Source organism: Hypanus sabinus, chromosome X1 (genome assembly GCF_030144855.1).
Source record: "Hypanus sabinus isolate sHypSab1 chromosome X1, sHypSab1.hap1, whole genome shotgun sequence".
NCBI classification, from domain to species: Eukaryota; Metazoa; Chordata; class Chondrichthyes; order Myliobatiformes; family Dasyatidae; genus Hypanus; species Hypanus sabinus.
This window is the reverse complement of record NC_082738.1, coordinates 10,849,629-10,862,422: the sequence shown is the minus strand read 5'-3', so window position 1 is coordinate 10,862,422 and position 12,794 is coordinate 10,849,629. Positions and strand designations below refer to the sequence as shown.

General features: G+C 38.3%; 1 protein-coding gene across 3 annotated transcripts in view; it reads right to left on the bottom strand.

The window, feature by feature from the left end:
- The window catches only part of map3k3 (mitogen-activated protein kinase kinase kinase 3), a 172,678-nt gene that overhangs the window by 133,381 nt on the left and 26,503 nt on the right, over window positions 1–12,794 (bottom strand). For all 3 annotated transcript variants that reach the window (XM_059955770.1, XM_059955773.1, XM_059955771.1), the window contains 2 exons: window positions 8,342–8,463; window positions 8,193–8,233 (listed from right to left, as the gene is read on the bottom strand). In XM_059955770.1, the coding sequence (XP_059811753.1) occupies window positions 8,193–8,233; window positions 8,342–8,463 (163 nt within the window). The remainder of the gene's footprint in view (window positions 1–8,192; window positions 8,234–8,341; window positions 8,464–12,794) is intronic.

The window sequence follows — 12,794 nt, the reverse complement described above, 5'->3', positions numbered from 1 at the left end:
ATTTTTGTAAGAATCTTAGAGTCTACATTTAATAATGATATAGGGCGATAAGATGCACATAAGGTAGGATCTTTATCTTTTTTAAGAATTAGAGAGATAGTAGCTTCATAAAACGATTGAGGTAATCTCTTCTTAACAAACGCATCATTAAAGATTTCACATAGCCAAGGAGAAAGCAATAAAGAAAAAGTTTTAAAAAATTCTACAATAAAACCATCAGGACCAGGAGCTTTCCCTGAATTCATTGATGAGATAGCCTCTCTTATTTCATCCATAGAAATAGGAGCATCAAGCAAGCTACAATCTTCATCTATCAGTTTAGGAATATTCAAATTATTAAAAAAATTATCCATCGTAAACCGGTCACCGTCAAATTCTGATTGATATAAAGATTTATAAAAATCTTGAAAAGTGTTATTGATTTCTTTATAATCAGTAGTTAAATTACCGTCTTGTTTACGAATTTTAATAATTTGTCGCTTAGTCGAAATAGCTTTTAATTGATTAGCTAACAATTTACCAGTTCGATCACTATGAATATAAAATTGAGCCCTAGTCTTAATTAATTGATTCTCAATTGAAGAAGATAATAATAAACTATGTTCCATTTGAAGCTCAACTCTCTTCTTATAAAGTTCTTTGGTAGGAGTAACGGAATAAATCTTATCAATTTCTTTAATTTTATCCACCAATAAAGCTATATCTGAATATCTTTGTTTTCTTTTACCAGCGGAATATGAAATAATTTGTCCACGAATAAAAGCCTTGAAAGAGTCCCAAAGTATTCCTTTATCAATCTCTTCATTATAGTTTGTTGAAAAAAATAAGTCAATTTGTTGTTTTATGAAGGTAATAAATTCTGGATCTTGAAGTAAAGTAGCATTAAGTCTCCAAGATCTAGTATTGATAGAAGAATCCGAAATCTTGATAGATAACTTCAGAGGCGCATGATCCGAAATAGCAATAGAATCGTATTTACAATCAATAACATCTGTTAATAAACGATGATCAATAAGAAAGTAATCAATTCTAGAATAACTATGATATACATGTGAAAAAAATGAAAATTCTTTACCTTTAGGGTTCAAAAACCGCCATATTTCAGTAATTCCAGAATCAACCATAAAAGAATTAATAAGTAAAGCTGATCTATTCGGAAGAGTTCGAATAGGTTTAGATCTATCCATCGAAGGATTCAAACAACAATTAAAGTCTCCACCCATAATCAACATATATTCATTCAAATTAGGAAGAGAAGTAAATAACCGTTTAAAAAATTCAGGACAATCAAAGTTTGGAGCATAAATATTAACTAAAACAACTTTCCGATTAAAAAGTGAACCAGTTATCAACAAAAATCTACCCTGTGGATCAGAAATAATTTCATAATGTGTAAACGAAATTGAGGCGTCTATAAAAATAGACACACCCCTAATTTTAGCGGTACAATTTGAGTGAAATTGTTGACCTTTCCAGAACCTAAAAAAACGTTGATTATCCTCCCTCCTAATGTGGGTCTCCTGTGCAAAAATAATATTAGCGTTCAATCTATGGAATACTTTAAATATTTTTTTACGTTTAATCGGATGATTTAAACCATTAGTATTCCACGAGATAAAGTTAATAGATTTATCCATCATACCAATATTAATTGTGTGTATCATAAAAGGTTAAAAAAACACATAACCCACAATTTAGGAAGAAGGAAAATTGATTCAGGAGCAACCGGAGATCCTGACACCTCAACAATATTAACAATTTAAAGTCAGCCCATAAACTAAAAGCAAAAAAATAAAAAGCAAAAGCATGAAAAAAGATCCCTCCCCCCTCCCCCCACCCTTTGAAAGAAAGCCAAGCGGCAGGCGCATAAACTAATACTAATATTACCCCCATTTCAAGATGGCAGCTCCATAAGAAAATTTTTTAAGAAAAAACTATATAACACCCCAATTAAAATATAGAGTTGCAAAAAAAAAATATATATATATATATATATACCTACATATATATATATATATATATATACACATACACATACACATACACACCCATATCAGACAAATCAAAAAAAAACTAAAATAGTAAAACCAGAAAGATCATTAATAAAAAAAAAATGCACATTAAAGTTTAAAAATGTGATACACCTTTAAAAAAGAATTTCCATATTCAGATACAAAGATGACGTTTCACAAGCCAAGACTTATGGGAAGAAGAAACGACATTTTGAGAAAGCCATATTACAAAATATGAATATAAATTCAGCAATCTAATGAGAAAATATAGTAAAAAAAAGTTATCAAAATAGAATATTTTTATATAAAAAAAAAGATTTAATAGACACTACAACATATTTAAAAAAAAAACTAAAGAAAAAGAATTCAAAACCTTTGTTCCATTTCTAAATACAGGCAAGCAAATAAACGCTTATAAAAAGTAAAGACTTATGGGAAGAAGAAACGACATTTTGAAAAAAATAATTCATTATTACAAAATACAAACGTATATAAAAAAAGGATATTATAAAGATTAAAACAGCATCTATAAGCAATAATAATAGTAAAAAAAAAAGACCCAGACCCATAGTTCAAAATAAGAAGTTATAACCCAACTTCCAGGGTTAAAACTTAAAATGAAATAACATCCTCTCTCCAAAAAAAAAATCTTCAATGTAACTCATAGTTCAAGTTGCACTAGAGGATCGATATTCTTCAACAAATTTCTTCGCTTCTTCAGGAGTGATAAAAAAGTGTAGACTGTTGTCGGGCAGCACCATTCTAAGCTTCGCTGGGTACATTAAAGCTTGTTTAAAACCAAACGAATGAATCTCTGCCATCACTGGTTTAAAAGCGATCCTGGCTTTCATAACTTCATACGAATAGTCTTCAACTATTCGAAATGAATAATTTCTGTAGGAGATCATACCTTTTTTACGAGCTAATCGAATTAGAAGCTCTTTCTCACGAGGATAATGAAGGCGAACAATCACCGCTCGTGGTTTATCAGACACAGACGAAAGCCTCGCAACTCTATGAGCGCGGTCAATAACAGGTTCATTTTTCAAACCTTCACCACCGAAAATTTCCCACAGTAATTTAGAGAAAAATTCAGTTAAATCACCGGACTCAACTTTTTCGGGAATTCCGATGATGCGCAAATTCTGTCTGCGAGAACGATTTTCAAGATCAGTAATTTTAAACTTGTACTGATCTAAAGTTTTAGCAGTCGACTCTATCTTCTTCTCTAACACTTCAATTGTACGTGCTTTTTCACAAATCGATTGTTCAAGAGTCGTGATCTTATTTCCATGCTGTTGAACCTCTAACGCCTGCGACTGAAACTTAGTTTCAAGCGATTTAACAACTCCTTCAAGATCGGATATTTTCGAAGTAATCCTCCTTTCCAAACTTAACAGTTTACTGTCCAATTTACCTTCTAGTCTGCCTTCCAGAGCCGCAAATTTAGCATCCAGTTTATTGTCCAATTTACTTTCCATAGCCGCAAATTTAACATCCAGTTTAGTGTCCAAAAGACCAACAATTGCGTCGATGGATAAAGGATCCTTAGCCGATTTCTTACTTGTAGCCATTTTAGGTTTGACAAGATTAGATCAACTATTATTTTAGGAAAAAAGGGTCAATCAAAGGTAGCAACTCATATGATTAAGTTCGAAAAGGTCTAATTAAAGGGTGATTATAGTTAAAAAAATAAAGAGCGCCTAAAAGGCAGATGCTTACGTCGCCATCTTGAAACTCCACCCCCCAAAAGATCCACTACCCATATATTAATGACCCAGACTTGGATGTATTGATCACTTCAAAGTACAATGGATGCAAAACAGGAAAATGTAATAAAAAATGAAGATAATAAATGGCTTCATAAATGGCAAACATAGTAGAAACAAAGAATTTAACAGAGAACCGAGTGACTAATATGGTTTAGCAAAATGCATTAAAACACAGTAAATTAAGTGGTATAATTTTCAAATAGATTCAGGAACAGAGGGAACTGGTTACATGCAATATCTTTTTAAATATTGGAAGCCAAGGTAACTAGAGGCCATCTGTGGATAACGAATGGGTACTTCTTTTTTAAGTCAATTAAGACCATAAGACATAGGAGCAGAATTAGACTATTCACTGTCCATTCCACCATTCCATCATGGCTGATATATTACCCCTCTCAACCCCATTCTCCTGCCTTCGCCCCATAACCTTTGACACCCTTAACAACCTAAACTAAGTATACCCAAAAACTTGACTTCCAGTCATCTGTGACAATGAATTCCACAGATTTACCACCCTCTGGCTAAAGAAATTCCTCCTCATCTCTGTTCTAAAGAGATGTCCCTCTATTGAGGCTGTGCCCTCTGGTCCTAGGCCCCCCCCCCCCCCACTATAGGAAACATCGCCAAAAGTGGAACTTTTCAGAGGCCAAACATTTTAATTCCAATTCCTGTTCTGACATGTTGGTCCATGGCTTAATCTTGTGCCAAGATGAAGCCATTCTCAGGGTGGAGGAGCAACACCTGATATTCCATCTGGACAGCCTCCAACCTGATGGCATGAATACAATTTTTCCTTCTGGAAAATAAAATCTCGCTTCCCACCTCCCCCGCCCCCCCCCCCCCACTTCTATTCTGCACTTTGGCTTCTTACCTCTTCTAACCTGCATATCACCCTCCCCCGGGCCGCCTCCTCCTTCCCCTTCTCCCATGGTCCACTCCCCTCTCCCATCAGATTCCTTCCTCTCCAGCCCTTTACCTTTCCCACCCACCTGGCTTCACTCATCACCTCTAGCTATCCACCTTCCCTTCCCCACCTTTTTATTCTGGCATCTGCCCCTTTCCTTTCCAGTCCTGGTGAAGGTTCTTGAACTGAAACACTGTTTGGTTATTCATTTCCATACATGCTGCCTGACTTGCTGAGTTCCTCCAACATTTTGTGTGTTGTATAGGAAACATCCTCTTCACATCCACAATATCTGACAGGTTTTAAATAGACCACCATCACTCTTCTAAGCTCCAGCAAGTACAGGCCCAGAGTAATCAAAAGCTCCTCATGCACAAACACTTCCTTTCCCAGGATCATCCATGTGAAACTCCTCTGGACTCTCTCCAGTGCTAGCACACTTTTTCTTAGATAAGAAGCCCAAAACTCATCACAATACATCAAGTGGGGCATCACCAGTGCCTTACAAAGACTCAGCATTACATCCTTGATTTTATATTCTCGCCCTCTTGAAACGAATGCCAACATTGCATTTGCTTTCCTTACCATCAACTCAACCTGCAAATTAACCTTTATGGAATCCTGCATGAAGATTCAAAGCCACCAATTCTGTAAACATCGAAATCACTGACATGCAACAGGAAAAGAGGCAGTCTCAACACCGACCCCTGCAGAACGCTAGTAAGGTCAATCTTCTATCCATGCTAGAATCTTTCCTGTAATATCATGGGCTCTTACCTAATTAAGCAGCTTGTGTGGCACCTTGTCAAAGACCTTCTCAAAATCCAAGTACACAACATCCACCGGTTCACCTTTGTCTATCCTGCTTGTTATTTCCTCAAAGAATTTCAACAGAATTCCCCTTAAGGAATCATCCCTATTTTCGCCTATTTTATCATGTGCCTCCAAGTAACCTGAGACCTCATCCTTAATAATGGACTCCCAAAATCTTCCCAACTACTGAGGTCAGGCCAATTGGCCTACAATTTCCTTGAACAGAAAACCCTACAAAAAGCAGTGGATACTGCCCAGTCCATTACAGGTAAAGTTCTCCCCACCACTGAGCACTTCTACATGGCAAAATATTGCAAATATTGGAATGCAGAAGGAAGTACAAAATTGCTGGAAATACTCAGGTATGGTAACATCTGTGTATAGAGAAATGCAATTCATATTTCAAAATATTAAACGTTCATGAAGCAGTTATTGGCCTGGGACAGTATCCCTCTTTCTTTTTCTACAGATGCTGCCTGACCTGCAAGTTGCATCTCAGCTTTTATTTTGCCAGAATTGTAGTAGTTCTGTGGAGAAAATGGAGTTGTTCTCTTTACACATGTTTTAGAGAAGAATCTATGAAGGTCTTCAATCATGAAGGTTTTGATAAAGCAGATAGAGATAGTAAAGTGCTTCCAAGAGTAAGAAGGTCAGTATCTAGACAATATTCATTCAAGAAATTTGGCAAAGCAGGCAAGAGGGTTGAATTTAAAGCTTCAATAGCTACAAAAAGAAAAAGGAAAAACAACAGGGACATTATATCCATTACAGCAATGTGGTTCAGAGGGTCAGAAATAACTCAATGTTTTGGGTATTTAGGCTGGATGAAGGCAGAGGAACAAGGAAGGGAAGTTGCATTTTTGATTAGCAGCAGGATCATTCAATGAGAGTTTATGGGTAGTGCTGAGAAATAAGAGAATGATCATATTGTTAGGATTACATTATAGGCCCCGAATAGTCCATGGGAAGTTGAGAAACACTTGACATACAGAAAATATTCAAGTAAATGACCAAAAGCTTAGAAATAATTTCTAATGAACATCTTACAAAGGGAGAGACAGAAAAATTATGGCAGGAATTCCACAGTTTAGCCCTAGGATGCTAACTTATAAAAATCAATGTTAAAAAATGGCATAAGGTTAAGAGGCCAAAAATGGAGGAACATACTGATGGTCATATGGCTAGTGAAGGTTAGAGAGCAAAAAATAGAAAGGTAAGGTTAGAGACAGGAAATTCTGCAGATGCTGCAGAGAAACACACACAAAATTCTGGAGAAATTCGGCAGCTCAGACAGCATCTATGGAAATGAACGAACAGTTGACATTTTGGGCTGAGACCCTTCATCAGGACTGAGTTCCTCCAGCATTCTGTGTGTTACTAAAGTCATAGAGACTTTTTTTAAATGTGTAAATTTTTACTTTGAGATACTGTTGCACAGGGAGTCAATCTAAGTTAGCGCGTGTAACAGTGATGTGAACAGAACATCAGTATGGATTCAAATCTTCTGAACTCTGGTTCAATATCACCACACAGTTCATTAATCTTCATACCAGATACATTCTTCCACCTTACTTCCACAGCCAAAACCAAGTCTGCTACTAAGCAAACACTCAAAAATAAAAGCATTCCAGTGCCTGTCAAACTTCTTATCTGTCAAATTTATTTTCCACATCATGCTTCACAGAGGGAGATCAGTGGAGAGGGATGAGTAGGATAAGGGAGTCGCTTGGGGAGCGATCCCTGTGGAAAGCAGAAAAGGGAAGAGTAGGGAAAGATGTACTTGGTGGTGGGATCCTGTTGGAGATGGCGGAAGCTTTGGAGAACTATGTACTGGACGCAGAGGCTGGTAGGTGAAGACAAGAGGAACCTTATCCCTGGTAGTGTGGCGGGAGGATAGGGTAAGAGCAGATGTGCGTGAAATGGGAGAGATGCGGTTGTGGGCAGTGTTGATGGTGGAGGAAGGAAAGCCCCCATCTTTGAAAGAGGAGGACATCTCCTTCATTCTAGAACGAAAAGCCTCATCCTGAGTGCAGATGCGGCAGAGACGGAGGGATTGAGAAAAGTGGATGGCATTTTTATAAGTAATAGGGTGGGGTGAGGTGTAGTCCAGGTAGCTGTGACAGGCTGTGTGGGTTTGTAATAGACATTGGTGGATAAGCTGTCTCCCGAGATAGTGACAGTGAGATTGAGAAAGAGAAGGGGGGTGGGGGTTGTCGGAAATGGACCAGATGAATTTGAGGGCAGGGTGGAAGCTGGAGGCAAAGTGGATAAAGTCAATGAGTTCAGCACAGGTGCAGGAAGCAGCCCCAAAGCAGTTATTGATATAGCAAAGGAAAAGTGGGGGACGGACACCAGTGTAGGCTTGGAACATAGACTGTTCCGTGTAGCCGACAAACAGGCAGGCATAGCTGGGACCCATGCAAGTACCCAGAGCTACACCTTTTGTAGGAAGGAAGTGGGAGGAGCCAAAGGAGAAATTATTGAGAGTGAGGACAAGTTCCACTACGCAGAGGAGAGTGGTGGTGGAGGGGAACTGGTTAGCGGAACTTGTCCTCACCCTCAATAATTTCTTCTTTGGTCCCAATCAGTTCCCCTCCACCTTCACTCTCCTCCATCTAGCAGAACTTGTCCTCACTCTCGATAATTTAGAGTGACCTTGGTTAATTTTAATTACATTACAAAATTGTATACCTTCTTTCACCATTATGTTCAAACTTTATTCGGACGTCATTCTGAAATAAAAGGAAAATACATTTTAATGAGGGCATCGTTTCATAAAGTCAGGAAATGATTTGCTTCGATTCAAATTTAACACTAATGTATTCCAGTGAGGCTCTTACCTGTTTATTAGCATGGGTGTTGCCTTTGCTCTTCACACTATCATAGCCACTCATTCGACTCCTTCGTCCCATTTGCAGGGCAACAAGGTCCTTCATGATGGACTTTAAAGCTTCCTGCTCATCTGAAAAGATAAAAAGTGACATTAGATATTTAACACAATCCAAAAGGCATAGTAGCATCTTCCCTCTTTAGTGAAGCTACTTAGTTTTGATTAAACACATTCCCTACCCAGCAATTCTTCTATATGCACATTTTCTCTTTTCTGCTATTTCTTTGTGAAAGTTAATATTGAATCCATTGCCATAAGTATTTTCTTCAAGCAGCATAGTCATGATAACCATCGTCTTTACTTCTCTTTTGGTTATTTTACCAATTTCCTTAAATTTGTTTTTAAATTACTAACCCAATTGGTGTTAAAAAAAAAATCTTCAAAGTTAATTAATTAGCACCCCCATTTAAATCAGCTATAAATCTTCTTCATTGTAAAGAGAACAAGTCCAGTTTCTAGTTTATGCACATTCACTGAAATTCCACTTTCCTGGTAATATTCTAATAAATAGCTTCTGCAGCCTGTACAAGGCTTTCACGTTCACCTTAAATGTGGTGCCTAATGTCACATGGTAAATTTTGCTGTTTGGTTCATTTCAAATTTTTACACTTACAAGCCAAGTGGTAGTATTGGCTATTAAATGTTAATGCTTTTCTTTTCCTTTACAAAAAGCCTTGTAGTTCTATGGTTAACTTTTTACTTCAGTTTGATTAATGTTGAATGCACAGAAATGACTTGCAGCAAAGATATATCAGGATGATTATGGTAGTCAGTGAACAGGTAGCATGAACAGAACAGCATTCCAAAATTATACAAATAAATGATTACTTGCTGCGGACTCAAATATATGAATAGATTCTAAATTAACAACCCAACAGTAAAGTAAAACAAAACAATATTCATGATCAAAAACAGCTGAATGGAACCAAGAGTCATCAAACCAGAGTCCTGAGGGGCAAAGATGCCAGATTAGGTCTGTGGCAAGTAGTATTGATCGCAGATCTGCGATCCTACTGCATGGTGGAGGACAATTAAACAGCTGCAGGAAGAGGTAGCTCTAACAACAGCCCCATCCTTAGCAATGGTGGGGTCCCACACATGGAAGCACTCAGTAAAAAAGCTCAGCCAGGTGCTAAACAGATAATCTATCTTGACTGGAATGTCTACCAGAGCAAGCAAAGGCCCAGCTGAAAGTTGGGCAATATTTGTGGAAAGAGAAACCAAATAAACATTTCAGGTCAGGTCAGACCTCTTATTATGCCACTCATCTACCAACAATAGTGCCACCAAGCCAACTTGGTACGAGACTTCATTACAGCCATGGTAAATAAAGAGACCAAAAGCCTAATTTAAAGACAAAGCAAGAATAATTGTTCGTAACATCAAGGCACCCTGGTGAAGCTAAAATCAATGGACATTTTAAAGGATATACACTCCAGAGGTCAGAGTCCTATCTCAGACAATGGGATATGCCTATGGTTGTCAAAGGTTAATTATTCCAACTCTAGTATATCACTGCAGGAGTCCCTCAATATGGTTTCTAATAGCCAAGCCTGTTTAGCTGCTTCACCAATGAACTTTCTTCCATCACAAGGTCAGAGTGGGAACGTGTGCTGATTGCAGTGTTCAATTCCATTTGCAACTCAGCAAATGAACCAGTCCATTCCTGAATGCAAAAAGACCTAGATAAACTTCAGGCATGGGTTGATACACTCAGTGGCCACTTTAGTAGGTACACTAGTACACCTGCTCCTTAATGCAAATCAGCTAATCATGTGGAAGCACAAAAGCATGCAGACACGGTCAAGAGGATCAGGTATTGCTCGTACCAGAACAACAACATTCAAACATCAAGTTGGTCAACAAATGTGATCCAAGTGACTTTGACCTTGGAATAATTGTTGGTGCCAGACAGGGTGGTTTGAGCATCTCAGGAACTGCTGATCTCCTGGGATTTTCACATACAAGTCTCTAGAGTTTACAGAGAATGGTGCGAAAAATAAAAACACATCCAGTGAGTGGCAATTCTGTGGGTGAAAGCACCTTGTTAATGAGAGGTCAGAGGAGAATGGCCAGACCGGTTCAAACTGACAGGAAGGCAACAGTAACTCAAAAAACCAGGTGTTACAACAGTGTTGTGCAGAAGAGCATCTCCGAATGCACACGTTGAACCTCGAAGTAGATGGGCTACAGCAGCAGACAACTACGTTGGGTTCCGCTCTTGTACTTAAAATGGCCACTGAGTGTAAGTGCAAGAAACAGTTACACAGCAAATGCACCAGGCAATGGCCGATGACAAGAGAAAGCCCAAACACCTAGTCTTGACATTCACTGACATTACCAATGTCATGTACCCCACCATCAACTTCATGGAGATCACCACTGACCAGAAACTAACTGGGGAGGCCACAAACATTGTGGCTACAAGAGATGATCAATGGCTGGGTATCCTGTAACAAGTAAATCAATTTCTACCATCATAAAGCCTTTCCAACATTTGCACGGCACAATAAGGAGCACAGTGAAATACTCTCCATTTGTCTAGTGAGTGCAGCATGAACACACTTTGAGAAGCTCCAAATTATTTATAACAGCTGCCCATCAACAATCCTAAATATTCATTACCTCCATCACTGGCACATAGGATTGAAGTACATGCTCTCTACAAAATGTAGAAAATATTGACAGGCCTATTCTGTTAGCACCTTACAAACTCATCATCTCCACTACATGCCATCAAAAATATGTTTCCAATATTCTGAGAGTTGTGATTATTGGACCATACTTTATATTGTTTTCTTTCTGTTTCTCTGTGTTTTCTTTCTTGTGGCTGATTGGCAGGTGGGTGACCTGTTAATTTTTGTCTGTAAGGGGGTGGGGAAGATTGGGGGATTTGATACTACTGTTGCTGTTCTTTTCTGCAAGTGAGGGAATCGGGGATCTTGTCATTTTTTTCTGCAAGTGAGGGTGTTGGGAGTGATTATTGTTGCTGCTTTTTTCTTGCGGGTGAGGGTGTTGGGGATTGTTATCATCACTGTTCCCCCCCCCCCCCAGCAAGTGAGGAGGGGTTAGAGATTATTATTGTCACTGTTGTTTTTTCCTAAGTGGTGGGGGATTTTGGGGTCTGCGAGTTTTGTTTCTTTTCTTTTTTGTGCCGGGGTGCTGGAAAAGAGTTGATTTATTTTCTTTCATCAACTCCTATAGTCCTTCTGTATTTCATGACTATGTGGAAAAGACAAATACCAGTGTTTTATTGTATATGCATGCTGTGACAATAAAGTGAACCTCTGAACCTTTTATAAAGGACAAGAACAGTAGGCACATTGGTTTCCCTACAAGTTACACTGACCTGACTTGGAAATACTTCACCAGTCCTTCATTGTTGTAAGTCTAAATCCTAAAATTCTCCAAGGCAGCATCGTGGTATTACATTTGCAGCAGTTTCAAGGTGGTGGATCACCAAAACTGACAAGGGCGGACAACTAGGACTTGCCTTGCTAGTGATGTCTCTCAATCCAGATACTGAATGAAGACATAGAAAATCCCCACGCTATCAGCAAGTGCTACTTAGACTCTTTATTGTGTCAGCCACAGCATTAGTCTGAGAGGGGAAGAGAGCAAGGAGCTTTTTCCATTGGATGACAGAACATCCCACAGACCACAATCACATTTTCCTGCAGCTTACTAAACATGAAAGGAACTTTTAGATGCTTGTCAGATCATTATAGAAGGGAATTAATTCTATTTAACCTACAGCAAACTTGCCATGGGCATGCCCACTGTGCTTACTCCAATTAATGTGCCCTTCCTTATATATTATTGATGGGACCCTTGCATTTAACCTCCACTGAAAGCCAGTGTGTACATCTGTTGTAACAAACAATAACACTGAGCTGTCTCTTTCAGCTCAGGATAATCAATGAAAGGAGAATCAACTCACATCCTGATACAATATCACATTGTTTGAGTATTAAATGTAACTTTGAGGTTACTTGTCAATGTGTACACAATAACCATGTTTACAATGGCCAGGTTGCACCTTTAATCTTTCGGTTCTACTGATTTACTGGCCTTACTTAGTTCACATACTGCACCTTTTTTTAAAATAAAAGTTATTCATTCATTTTTCATTATCTAAGCATTGCTCACAAGGACAGAATTCATTGTTCTCCTCCAATTGCCCTCGAGAAAATGACAGAAAGGCACCTTCTAGAGTTGCTGCAGTCTTCTGTTCATGTACTCCCAAGTAGCGTTAGGGAGGGAGCTCCAATACGTAGACCAAGTTACAAAGAATGAACAGCTATACATTTCCAAAAACAAATAAGATATGACTTGAGGGTATCTATAGGTAGTGGTATTCCCACTTGTCAGTCCTTCTTTGTAGATGTAACCGCAAGTTTGGG